General features: G+C 47.5%; 1 protein-coding gene and 1 non-coding gene across 7 annotated transcripts in view; one reads left to right on the forward strand and one right to left on the reverse strand.

Moving 5' to 3' along the window:
• Positions 1-20,094, reverse strand: part of PDPK1 (3-phosphoinositide dependent protein kinase 1) — a 71,408-nt gene that overhangs the window by 29,580 nt on the left and 21,734 nt on the right. For 5 of the 6 annotated variants that reach the window (XR_016387843.1, XM_022594592.2, XM_022594590.2 and 2 more), the window contains 5 exons: positions 14,340-14,606; positions 11,320-11,362; positions 10,918-11,055; positions 5,739-5,883; positions 4,754-4,851 (listed from right to left, as the gene is read on the reverse strand). Coding sequence is in view for 5 of the 6 variants with exons in the window: in XM_022594592.2 (XP_022450300.2) it covers positions 4,754-4,851; positions 5,739-5,883; positions 10,918-11,055; positions 11,320-11,362; positions 14,340-14,606 (691 nt within the window). In the remaining variant the exon portion in view is untranslated. The other variant, XM_022594594.2, reaches the window with a different exon arrangement.
• Positions 2,222-2,328, forward strand: LOC115803783 (U6 spliceosomal RNA). Its single transcript, XR_004024577.1, has one exon. It is a non-coding gene; the product is annotated as a U6 spliceosomal RNA (small nuclear RNA).

A 20,094-nucleotide genomic window follows, 5' to 3' on the forward strand; every position in this document is an offset into this window, starting at 1 on the left:
CCCTGGTGGCGCAGTGGTTAAGAATTCACCTGCCAATGCAGGGGACACGGGTTCGAGCCCTGGTCCGGAAGATCCCACATGTCGCAGAGCAACTAAGCCCGTGTGCCACAACTGCTGAGCCTGTGCTCTAGAACCCGCGAGCCACAACTACTGAAGCCTGTGCACCTAGAGCCCGTGCTCCACAACAAGAGAAGCCACCGCAGTGAGAAGCCCAGCACCACAACGAACAGTGGCCCCCACTCACCGCAGCTAGAGAAAGGCCGCACGCAGCAACAAAGACCCAACGCGGCCAAATATAAAATAAATAAATAAATTTATTTTAAAAAAAAAAAAAAAGAATCCGCCTGCCAAGGCAGGGGACACAGGTTCAATCCCTGATCCGGGAAGATCCCGCCTGCCACAGAGCAACTAAGCCCATGCACTACAACTACTGAGCCTGCGCTCTAGAGCCCGCGAGCCACAACTACTGAGCCTGCGCACCCTACAGCCTGTGCTCCACAACGAGAAGCCCGCGCACCGCAACAGAGTAGCCCTTGCTCACTGCAACTAGAGAAAGCCCGTGTGCAGTAACAAAGACTCAACGCAGCCAATAAATAAATAATTTTTTAAAAAATTTTTAATTAAAAAAACAGAAGAATTCCAGCTCAAGAATGAAAGGACTGGGCTATGATCACTCTGCATTCTATAATGAACTGATGGATCTAGGATATCATGGCTATAAAGGGCTGCTGACAGGGAGAGATGAATGGATGCTACATGCTTCCTAATGAAGAACACACCACACACACCAGCCTCTGGTGTGAAAGGACTGAACCTGAATGTGATCAAGCAGCCACATCCAACTCCCAATTTTCAAGACATACAGAGGGGAGAGGAGCATGTTACATGACTCCACAGAGATGCAATCAGCAAACTCTGGGAAACTCTATAAGACAAATGACCTGGTTTCTTCAACAGACTGCAAGGGAAAAAACAGATGGAGAAGAAGCTATAGATAACAGAAATTTAAGAGAAAAATTAGCTAAGCTCAATGTGAGAATTTTATTTGAAACCTGATTCAAGTAAGCAACAACCAAAAAATTATGATGTGGAATTATGGCGACTGGAAACTTAACGTGGACTAAATATTTTAAGATATTAAGCTATTACTGCTAATTTTTAATGTATAAAAATGGCATGGTATTATGGTTATGTTTTTTAAAAATAAGCTTTGTATTTAGTAATAAATACTAAAATATTTACAGGGAAAACAAATCGATGATGGTGGAAATCAGGTCACAAGGATGTTCTGAATTTTTACAAAAAGCAGGTACCCTTGTGTTTTAAAAACAACAACACTCTATGCATCACAGATATGACTAAACAAATACCAATACTGAAAAGACCAGAGTAATCGCTTCTCGATGGCTGGGAGGTATGCTTGGTGGTGGGAGTATAGGGGGGCAGGTGGCCCTGCATGTGCTAGAGTGGCGGCAGGGCAGAGGCTGTGAGAGGGTCTCCAGCCCACAGCACAGCAGGATGGGGGTCAACGCTGGTCAAAGGGTCTGGACAAAGGCGGTCCACAGAGGGCCACTGCACAGGTGTAGGTGCAGTGACAGTGATGCTGGCTCTGAGGCTTCCCTGCTGCATCCCCTCTCCAGCAGTCCCCACACCTGGCGCGCCCCTCCCTGCACCCCCATATGTGGTGAGTGGAGCCTCCACGCCCAACTGTACCAGAAAGGCCTGCACAACTCAGGACAGGCTTCCAGACACAAACCTCAAGTCTCAACCTCCAGGGCAACCCTGAACTCCCCAAGCTTCTTGCAAAGAGGGCCACGGCCAGGCACATGGCCACAGATGAGGGGCTGACTCCATGTTATTAAGCCACCCTCAGTGTAAAGCTCTGTGGGACCCCTGTGCAAGGTTAGAAGGTCTAAGTCCTCTGTGCCAGAAAGGCCCATCGACCCATGTGCCCACCCACCCTCACAGCACAGGGGTCACTCCCTGGACCCGACAGGCAGCAGTAAGAGAGGGATGCGGGGCTCCCCCCGTCCCAGGAGCCACCCACTGGGACGGAGGTCTGTGAAGACAGACAGCCTGTCTCTCACAAGGCGGAGGGCGAAACATGCTCACTGCACAGCTAAGGAACCTGGGCCTCGCTCCCACCAACACTTCCCTTCTGGAAGCTTTAAGATGTTTTGAGGAAACCATCTCTGTACAAAAGTTTATAAAGCTAATACAAGTGCTCGCTTCGGCAGCACATATACCAAAATTGGAACAATACAGAGAAGATTAGCATGGCCCCTGCGCAAGGATGACACGCAAATTCATGAAGCGTTCCACACATTTTAGCTGATTCACTTTGTTATACAGCAGCAACTAACACAACAATGTAAAGCAATTATACTCCAATAAAGACGTTTTAAAAAAAAAAAGCTAATGCAGGAATAAACTCTAGGATTCTAAACTACGTCAAACAGAAAATGAGAGTATGTCACCAAAATTATTCATTCACGTAATTATACATGTTTTCTACATTTCCTCTAAGGAAAAAAAAAAGCCAACTCAACTGTGTATATATAAGTATCGATAGTTCTGCCTGGTTTGCAATGTTAAGGACTTTTTAGCCTCCTGCTTCCAGACAGATTTTAAAACTCAGGTTTATTTCACTATTTCACCAATGCATTTAAGTTCTTACATTTTTTTAATGGCTACATGACAGTAGGACTAGCCTGTGCCAAATATCAGATCTGAAGAAAATCAAGTGAAGAAAAAAGGACCAAGCAGACTCTGAGGGGGTGACTCCCATGGCTGACTGGCAGGCGGTGGCTGGTCTCAGCGGCAAGTCACACACGAGATGCCCAGCAGTCCAGCAAGAACATTCAGGTTCTTGTTTGGTTCACCTCTGTCATGGACAATGCTTAGGTTACGAGTTATACCATGTCTATCAAAACATAATTAGTGGCCAACAAAATGTTACTATACAATAGGAATGAGTCAAATAGATCAAGGTTTGGGGCACGTCACAGGTGCCAGGAGGACTTCCTGGGGCTTGGGAAGTGCACCTCCAGGCAGGAGCCCTGGGTGGGAAGTACAATACAAAGGTAGGCAAGCGTTGCCAGGACTAAGCCTCACTGAGAAATAAGAGCATCTGCCTTGACTGCAAGTTTTGTTTCAAACACGAAAGGGTGGTTCTTTAAGATTCTCAGAAAAGTTCCCGAATTCAAGATGCCATCTTGTGACTCAGAGAGTGTCTGTGCACAGATGAAAGCACTGACAGAATCTTGACAAGAACCCTCAGTTTGAAAACACAGGGCTGGGAAAAGGCCTGGAAAGGAAAGATCACACACCCTGCTGAAGGGAACCCATGGAGGCCCAGCCAGGCCCTTCCAGCAGCACAGAGTCAAGACTGCCCACCATGCCCGGGAGGAGCAAAACCCCAGGTGTTAGCCCCGCAGCTGCTGCGAAACAGGCCTCAGTTCAAGCCCGAGGCAGAGCAGGCCAGCGCAGCTGAGCTAGAGGGCTCTTCGGAGGGGCCCAGCTCCTCCCCACCACTGCCCTGCGCTCACAGCTCCCCTTTACCACGCAAGAGCAGCTGCAGCGAACTGGATGCTTCTGTCTGAATCTTTCTTCCACCAACAAACCCTCTACCCTCCCCTAGCATGTCCGTCCCCCCAGGACTCTCCATCAAGGTCCTTCTTTGAGGGGTACCCACAAGCCCGGCAGAGAAGCACATGCCCTGGGTGGAGGTCCCTGCAGCAGCCTCCCAGGTCAGGGTAGCTCTGACAGTCACACCTGTCCCTACACCCAAGTTTCATTTTCAAGGTCACTTATTAACTCACACAGGGGCTTTGAGTTTCCCCCAACCCTCACCATAAAGGGCTTTATCTTCTCTCTACCCCAATACTTGAACACAGTTTTCAGGAGTTAAACTGCCATTTTTTATACCCTCGGAGTTTATGATTTCCATTCAACAAACACCTGAAGGACAGCAAGATGCCCCCACCCCCACCATGGCCGAGATGCCCCTGGGTAGCTAATATACCCAGGGCTCTCTTCTGACCCAGGTGGACTGCGAGCAACTGTAACAGTACATAATCCGGCTAGGAAATACCCTAGAGGAACAGTGGTTAGAAGGGTCTGCAATGATTAACATGCACTTGACCAGCAGGAAAAAAAACAGCCCCCAACTCATTCTGTGATCTTATAGAACCTCACTATAATCGGCGTGCCTGGGCCACCACCCCTGGCAGGTGCGCACAGGAGACAGGCAGACAGTCAGCACTGGGATACAAGGTCAGTTGTGCGCGCGCGCACCCCCCAACCCCAGAGAACCCACAGTGCCAACAGGAAGACCTGGGAGCTGACCTCACACCCCTGTATGGGAGACCTGGAACAAATGTGGCACCCCAGCATCTTCTAGGAAGATGACTAGGGAGGGTGAGCCACAGTGGGCATCTGAGGGCCTACAACAACATGCAGAAAGCACCTGGTGACCTATACTACCACTTGAGGCCAGGAGGACCAACCACAGGCAGCCTGCGAAGCCCCTCCCTGCACCCACCAGACCAGGCACACACCTGCCCAGACCCTCAGCTAAAGTTGCCCAAAGGCAGAGGCTTCCTCTGTGAAAACTCAAGCATCCATTTTATAATAACAAAGGTACTAAAAACAACTGTCATTAATGATGAGCATAAGGCAATTCAACCTGTTTCTAAGAAGTTGGTTTTGATTTAAGCACTGAGCAGGGATCTACTAGAAATAAAACACACACCTTGTTTACTCTCTGGGGATAATACTTTTGCTGTTCCAAAATCTGTGATCTGGATGTGCATATCTTCATTTAACAAAATATTTTCTGGTTTCAGGTCCCTGTGAAAGCAGATTTTTTTACGTTTGAGATGAAATATTTAAAACAGTAACATTATTACAAACTCTAAATTTTGCTAAAACCAAAATGAACTGATTAATACCTATAATCTTTACAGACTAACAACCAAGAATGCAAGTCTAAAGTTAGCACTGAACAAATATCAACTGCATATAATGAGGACATTCAAATTACATCATTTCATAACTGCATCTACCATTTCAATAAACTTTTAATTGAAGTATAATCTATCATGCCTAACCTATAAAGCGCCTTTAAACCTTCTGTGGTATCATTACGCAATAAATGTACACCTTAAATTTATATATACATATGTCAACTATTTCTCAATAAAACTGGGAGGGAGAAAATGGTTAAATGGTAAATTTTATCTATTTTAGGCTTTTTTCTTTTTTTTTTGTCTGCGCCGCGCAGCTTGGTGGGATCTTAGTTCCGACCAGGGATTGAACCCATGCCCCTTGCAGTGGAAGCTCAGAGTCCTAACCACTGGACCACCAGGGAATTCCCGGTAAATTTTACGTTATGGGTATTTTACCACCACCAAAAAAAAAAATCAGTAAGAAAAAGAAAGCTTAAATGAACACTTTCAATTTGACTTTATCGGAAAATCATGGAAAATGATAAGTACACACAGAATCTACAACTGACAAAATAAAAGCACCAGTCAACATGGCTAAGAGAATCGTTAGTCTGGCAAAAAAGACATCTGACCAATTTCATCTGATATTAAAGGTCCACAGTCTCTCAACATCAGAGTAATGTGAACTCTTCTTAATTCTCACAATGAGGCATCCCACCTTCCATAAAAGAGACCAGAGCTGACCCCCCAGGCCTGGGGAGCAAAGCCTGTAGCCCCCTGGCTTGGTACCTGTGAATGATGCCCTTGCCATGCAAGTACTCTAGGGCAGACACCATCTCAGCTGTGTAAAATCGGGTGCATGTCTCATCGAACGAACCAATTTTCCGAATGTATTTAAGTAGTTCTCCATTTTTGGCATAACTAAGGCCAAAATCTAAACATTGGATAGTTAAGGAAGAGAGCAAAAATCTTTCTTTCAAACTGACCTTAACAGCCCAGTAGCAATTTTTTAAATTAATTAAAACTGAAGGTACCTGTGGCCCGAGACAGCTGCCCCTCTTCCAGCCAGACCCTACCGCAGCCGCTGGGTCTGCAGGGAATCCCTGGCTCCAGGACAGGGTCCCAGCGTGAGTTTTTCACCAACAACAAAAGCACATGCCTCTCAGGCCAACTGCCCCTTCTGGACCCCCCATCCCCAGAAGACACCTGTGGGCTCAGTGAAGGGAAGCCGCTAGAGATGGTGGTCAGGGCCTGTGGCCCCAACGCCATCAGCACACAGCCTCCAACCTGCACCAACCGCACATGCCGTGCTCAGTCCATTCACGTAAAGGTTTCTCAAATGAATGCTCCTTCCCAAGTATAAAGCGACAAGTTTTGTAAGAGAAATGCCATTAATAGATAAACTCAATCTATTTATTGGGCCCCCACTGGGGAGAGACTCGAGGAAAACAGTCATCTTTCCCTCGGACACCACTGCAGTGTGATTTGTTTTACTTCTGTTCTCCCTTTTTCTAAGAGGAGAAACTATAAATGGATCCCATATAACTGCTTCCTCCTGGAAGCACCGAACATCCACACATCTTAATGGAAATCTACAGGTACTCTGCCACTCCCTGGCAGAGTGGCACCCAAGTCCTCACCCGCCCTGAGCATCAGCTCCGAGGGGGTAAGGGGTGACCTGTGCTCAAGGTGTCCCATCTGGCTTCTGTTTGCCAAGGCACTTGCCATCTCCCACCAAAGAAGATGCCTGAAGCTGCAGCCCAGGAGGGAAGAGACCACCAACTGAAGCTGCTCAAACCTGCCTGTGATCGAGCCCCACATGTGGCCTCCCACGCCCTTCCAATTAGAACAACGTTTAACAGGAAGCTGAAGCCCAAAACCAACCTTACTTCTAGGGAATGCAAAGGGTCTCGGCCAGGGCCCCTTCCCTCCTCTCCTTGCTTTGATCCCTCCTCGGGGAAGGCTGGTATCCGTGGCCTCCTCACCAGCAGCCTGCAGACTCTGGCCCACCCAACCCCAAGCAGGGGCCCCGCCTGGACCTGGACCTGGACCTGGACCAGCCGCAGAGCCTCCCCACTGAGGAGCACAGTCTCCCAGAAACCAGCAGCCCACGTGAGAGGCTCGGCCATGGCCACAGGGCCTCTTCTGGCTTCACAGGTTTTGCCCCTTATCTGACCACTCCCTGCGTTCCTGTTTCCGGTGTAAGGGACACTTCTAGTTCTCTGCTCAGCTGTGGCGCTAAGTGACCGACAGGTTTTGAACATGACATGTTGTAGATCATGGCTCCAAGCCCGTGTTCTCTCTGACCACACATGTTCCTCATTGCCCAGAAACACTCTTTCAGACCTCATTGGTCCATTTCACACCGGAGAACATTTCTACCTCCCTCAGCACAGCTAAGGCCCCAGGGCAGTGAGGGGAGGCTGCTCTCTCACAGGGAGCGAGTCAATTCCTGGGACGATGAGCACAGATCAGGCCTGTAGCAGAGCCTGAGAGCCTGCTGAGCCCAATGCCTGCGCTTTGCAGAGGAACCCAGCCCAGAGAGGTTAAGCAACTGACTCAAGGTCACAAAGCCAAGGAGGGACAGGACTGGAGCCCAGCTTCTTGAGGTCTAGTGTGCTGTTCCTGTCCCCAAGCTTCAAGAGAGGACACACAAGGACAGGCAGGTGGGAGGTGGAGGAAGAACGCAGGTTAGCAGAGCAACAGCCTCTGAAACCCTCAGCCTTCATCCCTGCTGGAGGGAAAGGCACCCTGGCTGGCTGGCTGTGGTGCCCAGCCCTGCATTGCACCTAAGGAGGGAGGGAGGGAGGGAGGGCTTCTCTGAGCTCAGCCCTCTCTGGGGAGTAGGGATTGAGTCTGGTCAAACTGAACCTCCAGAGGGCAAAGAGGCTGACAGTGCCCAGGAGGTCCCTCACGGATCTATCTGTCTGTTTTCAGGCTGCTGCACGGGTGTCACCAGCTCTGCCTCACCTGTCCTGAGAGTGTGCTTAGCCCTGTAGTCACTGGAGGAGCTGCTCCCCTCTCTCCCCAATGTGTAAATTACAGCTAAAAGGAGGATAGTGTGCACACTGGGGCTTTTATTCAGGCAGAGTGCTTCCTTTTCTTTATCTTTCAACACACTGTATACTACAAAGGATTTCCAGTGGAGCAGAAGTCCCCAGGTCTCGCTCCTGTCAGAGGTAAGTGAGCCCCTGCAATCTCCACAGGCTTTCAAATTTGTCTTAAAATGTCAAAAGCAACAGACACCACTGGATAGAGACCTAGAGTCCCCTCCACCTGCATTACTCTGGCCAATCCCGTCTGAAATCAGACAGTGAGCTCACTCATCTAGCCTCTGAGTGCCTGATCCTACTGAACATGACCTTGGGAGAAGATGAAGTCAAGTGTGTGCGACCTGCCGGAGCCTCCCAACCAACACGACTTATTCTCCCCAGGCCCCGTAGGAAGCCCAGGCCTGGGACTCCAGGAATTCTGGCAGCCAGAGAGCCCCAAAGGCTCAAAGAGAAGCACCATCACATGGGTGCCATGGAGCACAAGGAGCAAGAGGTCTAGGTGGCCTCAGAGGTGAGATACAGAACAGATCGGTCACTGATGGCTGCTGCATGAGCAGTGACAGCAGACGGGGACATGGGGCAATGCTGAAGCCAGATGGAGAGGCAAACATTTTAAAAGACCTAAAACAAACCAACAAGGAACCCCCCTCTCTGCCCCACATGCTCTTGGCTACTAGACCACTTTACTGCTCCCCTTTACGGTGAAACCACTGGGAAAAACCTGCTTTGTTTGCCTTTTCTTGCCTCTCTCTCTTGATTGAGCCCTCAGCCCCACCCCCAGACTGCCACTCTCAACAACACTTTGCATGGGAAGCAATCCACAGGTCAGGCCAGGGCCCAGCTACTTGACCACTTGGCACTATCTGGCAGGGCAGCCAGCACCCTCCACCAGAAACCATCTGGTCCATTGCCCCTGGGACTCTGTTCTCTCCACTCATTGGAACTCTTCCCTGCTGGGCACCCTCCGGCCCACCGACACCCCAGCCCACCCCCCACCAATCTGCACCAACCTGACTTCTCAGGCTCTGCAGGCAGCCACCCAGTAGCCCACTCAGGCCTCAAGTAGCAAGGATCAACGGATGCATCAATTACAGGACCACTGTGCACCCAGCTCTGAGGCCCCACCCCCCAGGAGCCAGCTTGACTCCATCCTCCCAGCTCACTTACAAGAGCCTTCCCTGCAGCAGCAGTCCGAGTGAGAGCAAATGGCTACCCTGCTCCAGACCCTCCTCCTGGACTCTGTGCCACACTTAGAAGAAAATCCAAAATTCTTGCCGGGACTCCGAGGCCCAAGGAGCTGACCCCTCCCCAGCCTTTTTGTACCCCCCACACATACGCACACCTGCCCCTGCTCTGCCCAGGCCTCGGGCTGACGTCGTCTCCTCAGACCACCAAGTTAAAACAGCTGATCCAACTCTCCACCGACCAACTCCTACCTGGCCCTACTACTCTTGTTCCCTCAGTGTCTATCACACAGCCATTAATCACCTGTGTATATCTAACTCCTGCGCAGAAATGCAAGCCCCATGAGGGCAGAGCCTTCACCTCATGTACCAGCATGTTCCCATCACCTGGAACTCAACCAGGACTTCTCAACAAACAAAAGGAAACATTCAGCTGACAGTTGAAGGAGCCAGAAAATGATGTTAAAGGGGAAACAGGATCGAGCAAAGTTTTAACCCAGAAGAATATGTGTGGAGAGAGGAGAGAGGGGGAGGGAAGGGGGTTAAGATAAGGCCCCCACCCCCAGGTGGGATGGGGAAGCCAAGCTTTGCAGGTGGTGGGGTGAGGGGAAGGGGCTCTGGAGACCTAAGGGCAGGAGGAAAAGAACAGATGCACAGACTGAGGTTTACACTTGAACAAACTCTCAACTCCATTTGGCAGCTCGACCTCCCTCGTCGAGAAGAAGCCAAGAGCAGCTGCTGGGATTGAAGACAGAGTCTCTGGGCAAACGGGGGCTGAGGGAGTCCCGGTTTGGAAGAACAACTGCAGGAGAGGGGCTGGGAAGTGAGGAGACCTGGCGGGCCTGGCTCTATGATGAATGGCCCAGAGACAAGCTGACGACACAGATATGGCCCACCCTGACTGCTACGGTGCCCTGTCTCCTTGAACCCTGAGCAAAGAAGAAAGAAAAAAGTGCTCCAGGGATTACAGGAGAAGTCAGGGAACATGAGATGCCCTGAAATAAAACAAAGAATCAGCAGGGTGTGACATCCCTGCAGGAGAAGCAGCTGGAGAAGCAGTGTGCACAGCCCTGGAGAGCCAGGCACTGGATGATCAGAGACATCCATAGGGGTGGGAGAGGGGGAGGCTGGAGGGCCCTGGGGAGGGGCTGTCTCTGGGAGGACAAGTCCTGGATACAGGAAGAAAGGGTTGGGCTCCTGTGGGTCACTCCCTAGACTTTCTACCTGGCAGCTGAGCCTGAGAAAGATGTTCCTTCCAACCAAACCCCACAACCCAGGGCCAAAGAGGGCAGAAAGGTGCCCACCTCCCGGGAGCCCCGGATGCCCAAGATCCTTCTTCCTCTCTCTCACTTCCCTGCTTTGAGCACTGGATTTGACACCTGACAGATACTCCAAGGATGCTGATTAAAAAGGAATGAGGGCATGCTTTTAAATAAACGTCTAGCAAGAACAGCATTAAAATAATGATCCTTTAGATATGAAGCTTACCAACAAAAAACCTCAAAAATGACTGTGATAATCTCCCTTGAAGTAATGTTCTACTTCAGTGAATGTCAGCAATCCCAGGGGGTCCCAAAGCAAAGTGATGTGAATTCGTCTGTATTTAGACTAAGCTACCCTTTTCCCTTCCAGGGAAGGGGCTACTTGTGAAAACAAAAACGGAGTCATGGTTCCAAAACGATAAGGGGTCACTGGCGTGATATCAGAAGGCTTTGACTGTTCAAAGGATACAGAGCTTTTCATCATCCTGAAATGTGAAGTAAAGTTTAACAAAGAAGGGGTGATCCAGCCGCGACATCACGTCTCTCTCTCTGGTTACATACGGGACTTTGTTCTCTTTGATAATGTGACGTTTCTCTAGAATTTTAACTTAAGAGAGAAGCAAGTTACTACAATTGGAAATGGTAAGAAAACACTAAAGACACAACTCATAAAGTAACAGATAAAAATTAAAGTTTTTCACAAAACGCACCCACCAGATTTGTGATCTCTAAGACCAACAGTGTCCTGTCCCCTGAAATCAGCACAGAAACCTCCAGGGGCTGGGCAGCCAGGTGGCCGCGTGCCCAGAGGTGCGCTGTTCCTGCATCCTAGACACTGGAGCATCCTAGCTCGCTGGAGTTAGTTACTTACTAGCATATTCCCTTGAGGTTGCCAGTTCTCGGGCCAGGACAACCTGGTTTGGGAAGAAAAGGGGGAAAAAGAAGAGAAAAAAACACCCAATGTAACCAGGGCACTGAGTCTCACAAGTCACCCTGCAACCAACCACACAGGCTACCCCGCCCCCACCACGAAATTACATTTTAAATATTTTTGGTCCTGTGCTAACAAACATAGCTGAGTGTCAATGACTAAGTTAATGTGTTCTAATAGTTAAAGGAAACACATGTATCTCTCAAATGTTTCCAGAAAGTTCCTCATCAGATGCCAATAGTCCCCCCTCATGCAGTGAAATATATATTCAGGAACACCTTATGACCAGCATAACCCTCACACAAACAGTAGGAAGAAGCAGCAAATAATAATATCTCCACAAGGTGGGTACTGGGAATTTCTTCAAAAACTAACTCTATGGATAGGTCCCCAGTACATGTTCATTGCAAAAGGCCACCCTGAATTTGGGCTTTTACAAATAATAGTTGCATTTCACTTGATGCCACTCTCAGATGCTGTAAATCCCATCCCTGCTACTGAGGGCACAGGAACCGCGGCCGGCAGAGAGCGCCTCCCTCCACCCGCCCCCCGCCCCCCATGCCCTCTCCACAGCACAGCCCGGTCTTACACTCTACTTCGGGGACAGAGCACCAGTGGGGCCTCACACACATTGAAAAGAACTTTCTACACGAACACACCCTGGGCACAACCTGAGTAACAACTTCCAAATGCCTGATGAGCCCAGTCTGGCAGTGAGCTGGGGTGGTCCCCACCACCGCCAGCTGGTACAAATTCCTCTCCTGAGACACCTACAGGGAACAGCCGAGGACCAGAGAGCAGATGAAAACCTGCTGACTCCCGGGAAATACCGGAGCCTCCGGGAAGACCTCTGTAGGCCCCTGGTTGTAAGTTATATTCCGTTAGGGAATTCTTCACCAAGTTCATCAGAAGTGACCCTGGAAAAGCACTGTATGTAGCCCTGCAGTTTTTAAGAACAAGGTCGGATTATATGTGTTCAAATGGAAAGATCTTAAAGATCTCTGTGGAGAAAGGAACCTGTGTGGATTGTTCTCAGGCGCTGGTGAGTCAAGGAGAGTGGGCTGGGGAAGGGCTGGCCTTCTCTAGGTTATGTACCAATGTAATGCTAAATTTCTTCACAGCAGCATGCACTAGCTACGTTAAGTAGGAAAAAGGAAGAAAAACACTGAGTGCTAATATTTAATGGAATCCTATCTGAAGGAGATATTTATGTCATCTTTCTGTTGTGTGAACTCTGCATGTTCTATGCAGTTTCCTTATGCCCCTCCACATGGCCCGGGCCAACTGCAGGGGCAGTAGACATCAGGATCACCCTCAGGTTGCCGGCGGCAGTGGACCAGGCTCCCCCTCTCCAGCGCAGGCTCCATCACGTGAAGGTCCTACCTGGGGATCCAGCCTGGGAGCTGCCTCCCCTGGAAACCTCATTTTAAGTTGTCTCTATTTCAGGAATGGTGAGAAGGAACTGAGGGTAGCACATATAATTTGAGACCCAAGGCTGCAGGATTCCAAACAGTACCAGGAAGGAGGCTCCAGGCTCACGGCACTTTCCTGGGCACCACCCTGGCGCAGGGATGACAAGAATCTCAGCTGGGGCTTTTCTACATCAGGAATCTGTCACCCAGAACAGATGGCACCTACTTTTACCCATAGTGGAAACCCAGGAACACAGGGGAATTTCATAAATACATCCTCATTTTCCAGTCAATACAAATGTCCAATGAAGTACAGCTGAGAAAAGGAGAGAGAACGCTTCTTCTTTTACTGGACTCATGTAAGTAACTGTGCAGAACACCCAAGATTCTTTTCAAAATAGTTTTTTCTTTCTGCAAGGACCTGTGAGTACCAGGCCTACTGGGGATTATCCTCAAAGTTGAAGGTTTTTATCATGAGGGCCCAATTCTTTCATTAACTTAAAAACTGCCAATAAAAAAATCTAAATAAAAAATGTAAAAGGAGCAAAAGTTAACACTTAAAACGATGTTGGGAACATGGGTGAGCCCCAGTATGTCATGTTCTTTGTATTTTGAATTATTTCATAAATGGAAAAAAAGAAAAGGATAACAAATTTCACACGAGGTTTCTTCCCAAAGGCCAGGCAAGCAAGTCTCATTATTCAGGAACCCTGCTGGCCTGAGGAGCTGCAGCTCATGCTGGGCCCAGCTCAGAGACCACAGTGGCAAGGATCTGTCTCTTCTGAAGGCACGGACTAAGACTATGCGCCCTGGCCAGGGGACAGGGGCTCTGGCCTTCCCGAGCCTGCAGCAAGCCTCTGGCCCGGCCACAGCCACATGAGGCATCCAACTCAGCAAAGGGCAGCTCTGAACCTTCATATCTTTGCTTTAAGAGGAAAAATACCACAAGATAGGTAAAACTCTCTCAGGTAACAAAAAGAATTACCCTGAGTGTGACTTGACAGTGCTGTGATAGTAATTCTGTCCATGAAACTGAGGACACAAAAATCTGGAAGCTAGCAGATCTTGGGCTGCAACTCTAGCAAATGTCAATGGTGTACTGTTTTATATTTTAAAAATAACAGAGAAATAACAAAGGTCATTAAATGTTTCCCCAAAACTACGAAGAGATACACCAACACTAATGTTTAATCTAAGGAACAGGAAAGCTTCCCAGGGTCTTGCTAACAGGACACAATGATATGAAATGTAACTTAGAATACAATCTAACTGCATTTTTTGAGAAAATTAAAAATAAGATCATGAAATGCCTTTTAAAGCTTTCCCCTACAAAATCATGAGCTAGATATTTAAACCACATGATCTGCCTGGTGGTAGCCAGCCCCAAGTCACCTTCACAACAGGAGAGGAATCCCCAAGGGCCTGAGACCCTCCTCTGGGGTAGAACACCACTGTAGTGTCTTAGTCCCCCAGCTCCAAGTCCCAAGAAAGGCCAGTACTCCCAAGGAAAACACCCTCATTCAACCAACAGCAGCAGTCTGTACTCACTGTTGAAAAAGAGCCTTCACCAAGAATTTTCCCAAATTTAAAGTCTTCTGGCCGTTTCTTCCGAGGCTGTGGTGGCGGCTGTGTGGCGTGTTGCAGCGAGTTGGCGCTTGGCCGGGATTCGGCCGTGGTGCTGTCCATGGTGGGGCCCTGCCTGCTACCACAGCTGGGAACGCCAGGGGCCGTGCTGGACTCAGTCTGGGTCCTCACCATTGATGGGGACGGGCAGGAACATAATACCACGCTGGACTGAATAGGAACGGTGTCATACTGGTGGACACAGGAAAAAAGAGGTAAGATTCAAAGTGGCTCACCCTTCCTAAATGTATGAACTAAAGTGTTGACATCGTTGAAACACCACCAAGCACAGGGCAGACCATCTGATGTTCTGCCATGCAGTTCGGGCCACTGCCCTCCTCTCCCAAGTCCCTTCCCCGCTCAAATTCCACCCTGCCCTGTTCTGCGTGCCCACAGACCCCAGCACCCAGAACCTACCTGCCCTCACCCTCTCCCTCAGTACTGTGTAAGTCTCCAACACCTCCCCCACCCCCACCCAGCCATGGCCAGCTGGCCTTCCCATCACACTGCCTGGCCTAAACATCATCTGTGGCCCTGTCCACAGAGAAAGCTGGTCCAACCCTGTGACCATGTTGTCTCCCATCCCAGAACCCCTCCCCTGCTCACCCACTCACATTTGATATAAGGCTAGACACACAGAAGGCACTCAGGGTTTGAACAAACAGACTAGCTTAAGACTGTATCCCGGACTTCCCTGGGGGCGCAGTGGTTAAGAATCCGCCTGCCAACGCAGGGGACATGGGTTTGATCCCTGGTCCGAGAAGATCCCATATGCCACAGAGCAACTAAGCCCGTGCGCCACAACTACTGAGCCTGTGCTCTAGAGCCTGTGAGCAGCAACTACTGAGCAGGCGAGCCACAACTACTGAAGCCCACACACCTAGAGCCCATGCTCCACAACAAGAGAAGCCACTGCAATGACAAGCCCGCGTACCGCAACAAAGAGCAGTCCCGGCTCACCACAACTACAGAAAGCCCACACGTGGCAACGAAGACCCAAAGCAGAAATAAACAAACAAACAAATAAATAAATAACTATACCCCACAACTAAACAGAATTTTAACCTAGCAGTCCTGGAACACAGAAGTATAACTTAATGGAAAGAAGAGCCCAAGAATTACCAACTACATGTAAAAGTTATAGTTAACAAGAAATAAGCTGCTCAAACTGGGCCCGTGAGCCACAATTACTGAGCCTGCGCGTCTGGAGCCTGTGCTCCGCAACAAGAGAGGCCGCGATAATGAGAGGCCCGCACACGGCGATGAAGAGTGGCCCCTGCTTGCCACAACTAGAGAAAGCCCTCGCACAGAAACGAAGACCCAACACAGCCATAAATAAATAAATAAATAAATTTTAAAAAAAGAAATAAGCTGCTCAAAAAAAAGACAGTAGTGGAATAACTGCTTAACAATTTGAAAAATAACTGATTTAGAGCCCAACTGCTCACTACACACCAAACTTACCTCTAAACAAATTAAAGAATTATATGTTTTTTAGTTATTTAAACAAATTCAAAAACCTAACAAGTTTTTAAAATTTTTCAATGCAATCGCTATTAAAAGAAGCTGGCTTCCTTGCAGAAATCGACAAGATGATCCTAAACTTCATATGGAAATTCAAGGAACCCAGAATAGCCAAACAATCTCAAAAAAGAACACTGGAGGACTCACGCTACCTAATTTCCAAATTCATTACAAAGCTATAATAAGACAGTGCAGGTCTTCCCTGGTGGCGCAGTGGTTAAGAATACGCCTGCCAATGCAGGGGACACGGGTTCAAGCCCTGGTCCGGGAAGATCCCACATGCCACAGAGCAACTAAGCCCGTGCACCACAACTACTGAGCCTGCATGCCACAACTACTGAAGCCCACGTGCCTAGAGCCTGTGCTCCACAACAAGAGAAGCCACCGCAATGAGAAGTCCGCACACAGCAACAAAGGGTAGCCCCTGCTTGCCACAACTAGAGAAAGGCCGTGCAGCAACGAAGACCCGACACAGCCATAAATAGATAGATAGACAGATAGATAGATAGACAGATAGGTAGATAGGAAGAAAAATAGAAAGAAGACAATGAGGTATTGGCATAAGGATACACACATGGGTGACTGGAACAGAGTCCAGGAATAAACCCGTATGTCTACGGCCAATCGATTTTTGACAAGAGTGCCAAGACCCTTCAATGGGAAAGAACAGTCTTTTCAACAAATGATGCAGGGACAACTGGATATCTACATGCAGAAGAATGAAGTTGGATGCCTTTCCCACAACAAAATTTAACTCAAATGGATCAAAGATCTACATGTAAGAAATAAAACTAGAAAACTCTCAGAAGAAAATATAGGAGTAAATCTTTAAGAACTTGGCAATGGTTTCTTAGATATGAAACCAAAAGCACAGGAACAAAAGAAAAAACAGGTCAAAGGGACTTCATCAAAATTTTAAAACTTTTGCACTTCAAAGGCACCACCAACAAAGTGAAAGGACAACCCAATTATGGGAGAAAATATTTTCAAATCATTTATCTGATAAAGGACTTGTATTCAGGCTATATAAAGAACTCTTACAACTAAATTTTTAAAAAAACCACACAGTTAAAAAATAGGCAACAAATCTGAATAAACATTTCTCCAAAAAAGACATACAAATGGCCAATAAATACATGAAAAGATGCTCAACATCATTAGTTACTATGGAAATGCAAATCAAAGCCACAATGGGACTCCATTTCACACATACCAGAATGGCTAGAATCAAAAAGATAATAATAACAAGTGCTGATGGAGACATAGAGAAATTGGAACCATCGTATTGGTGGCAGGAATGTCAAATGGTGCAACCACGTTGAAAAACATTACAACAGTTCCTCAAAAGGAAACAGGTATCACATAACCCTGCAATTCCACTCCTAGAAATGAAAACACAGGTCCACACAAATCTTGCACAAGCATGTTCATAATAGCATTATACATAACAACTAAAAGGTGGAAACAACGCAAATGACCATCAACGGATAAATGGATAAACAAAATGTAATCTAGCTATAAAATTGAATATTCAGCCATAAAAAGGAAATACCGATATATTCTAAAAAACAGATGAACATGCAAAACATTATGCTATGTGAAAAAGGCCAGACACAAAAGCCCCATACTGTATGATTCCATTTATCTGAAATGTCCAGAATAGGCAAATCTATAGAGGAAGAAAAATTAGTGGTTGTCAGGGGCTGGAGGGGAGAATGGGGAGTGACTGCTAATGGGTTTGTTTTTGGAATGATGAGGATGTCCTGGAATTGGATGGGGATATACAACCTCATGAATATACTAAAAGCCACTGAAATACACTTTAAATGGGTGAATTGTATGGTATATGAATTATATCTCAATAAACTGTTATAAAAATAGCTATATCACATATGACTACATTAATTTATATATAAGATCTCATTCAAATCTGTAAATCCTAAAGACTTTTTCTAACGACGAAACGCGCAAAGGATTAGGCACCAAAAAAACTCAAGTAACTAGATGGAGAGATATACCATGTTCTTGGATTGGAAGAATCAACATTGTGAAAATGACTATACTACCCAAAGCAATCTACAGATTCAATGCAATCCTTATCAAACTACCAATGGCATTTTTCACAGAACTAGAACAAAAAATTTCACAATCTGTATGGAAACACAAAAGACGCCAAATAGCCAAAGCAATCTTGAGAAAGAAAAACGGAGTTGGAGGAATCAGGCTCCCTGACTTCAGACTATACAACAAAGCTACAGTAATCAAGACAGTATGGTACTGGCGCAAAAACAGAAATATACATCAATGGAACAGGATAGAAAGCCCAGAGATAAACTCACGCACATGTGGTCACCTTATCTTTGATAAAGGAGGCAAGAATATACAACGGAGAAAAAACAGCCTCTTCAATAAGTGGTGCTGGGAAAACTGGACAGCTACATGTAAAAGAATGAAATTAGAACACTCCCTAACACAATACACAAAAATAAACTCAAAATGGATTAAAGACCTAAATGTAAGGCCAGACACTACCAAACTCTTAGAGGAAAACATAGGCAGAACACTCTATGACATAAATCACAGCAAGATCCTTTTTGACCCACCTCCTAGAGAAATGGAAATAAAAACAAAAATAAACAAATGGGACCTAATGAAACTTAAAAGCTTGTGCACAGGGCTTCCCTGGTGGTGCAATGGTTGAGAGTCCGCCTGCCGATGCAGGGGACACGGGTTCGTGCCCGATCTGGGAAGATACCACATGCCGCGGAGCGGCTGGGCCCGTGAGCCATGGCCGCTGAGCCTGCGCGTCCGGAGCCTGTGCTCCGCAACGGGAGAGGCCACAACAGTGAGAGGCCTGCGTACCGCAAAATAAATAAATAAATAAATAAATAAATAAATAAATAAATAAATAAATAAATAAATTTAAATAGCTAAGGGACTGTGGCCATACAAAGCTCTGTTTCTTACACTATGTATATGTTTGTTCATAAAGGATAAAAATTTTCTCTCTCCATTAAAATAGGGAAGGGAGACTTCAGAGAACTATGAAGAAGCCTGTAGAAAGTGCACCAAGAACAGGCAAGACAGGGGAGCACACAGTAACCAATGGTTTGCAGAGGGTGACAGCTCAACCACAAGAGAAAAGTTGGAGACAGAGAAGCTCATTTTAAGATAACAAGTAAAAAACAAATCTAGACGGAACATCCTGTGACCCAAACATGATGAGCACGGAGGTGGAGAAGTGAGGCAGCAGGTGGCAAGAACAGGCAGGAGTCTGGGCAGTCCCCAAAAGACCATATAAACCTCGGCTCCACAAGGCAGGCCAGCCCCGGGAAGGCCAGCTCAGGCAGGGTCACCCCAGAAGACACACCACATGCCAGCTCCCAACCAAGGAGCCACCACCAACTCTGGAGCTGCACCACAGCTGGGAGAGGGCAAGCTTCTTTTACTTATTTGTCTGTCAAGATCATTATCACTTCAGGTAAGGTATACAAATATGAAGGAATTAACCCAAGGCATAGCATCAGTGAAATACTAGGAGAATATGACTAATTGGCTTTGTAAAAAATATCTAAGAGAATCTGACTTTTTTTTTTTTTTTTTTTTTTGCGGTACGCGGGCCTCTCACTGTTGTGGCCTCTCCCATTGCAAAGCACAGGCTCCGGACATGCAGGCTCAGCGGCCATGGCTCACGGGCCCAGCCGCTCTGCGGCATGTGGGATCTTCCCGGACCGGGGCACGAACCCGTGTTCCCTGCATCGGCAGGCGGACTCTCAACCACTGCACCACCAGGGAAGCCCGAGAATCTGGCTTTTTAAATGTGGCACACAGCACAAACGTGACCAGCAGTACAGGCTCTCTAGCTGGAATGGGAGTCCAAGACACACCATTTAGTTATGGCAAACTGCTGTTTTCTTGAACGCTCTATGGGTCGCAGTAAGTCAAGTGTGCCTTATGCATTTCATAAACACTCTATCTCATGAGAGGTACCAAGGGCTGGACCAAGCTCTGTGGTCAGTCAGTACCTTAATGATTTGTCCCTATAAATAACACATACAATCTTAACAGAAGTGTAATCAAATTCAATAACTTCCTTGGAGATTAGCTGGAACTTTCTGTCCTCGAAGGCAGCGGTAAGTGGGGAAGAGGTCACAGT

Source organism: Delphinapterus leucas, chromosome 15, assembly GCF_059928025.1.
Source record: "Delphinapterus leucas isolate spDelLeu-1000000601 "Yukka" chromosome 15, BTC_Dleu_Yukka2, whole genome shotgun sequence".
Taxonomy (NCBI): Eukaryota; Metazoa; Chordata; class Mammalia; order Artiodactyla; family Monodontidae; genus Delphinapterus; species Delphinapterus leucas.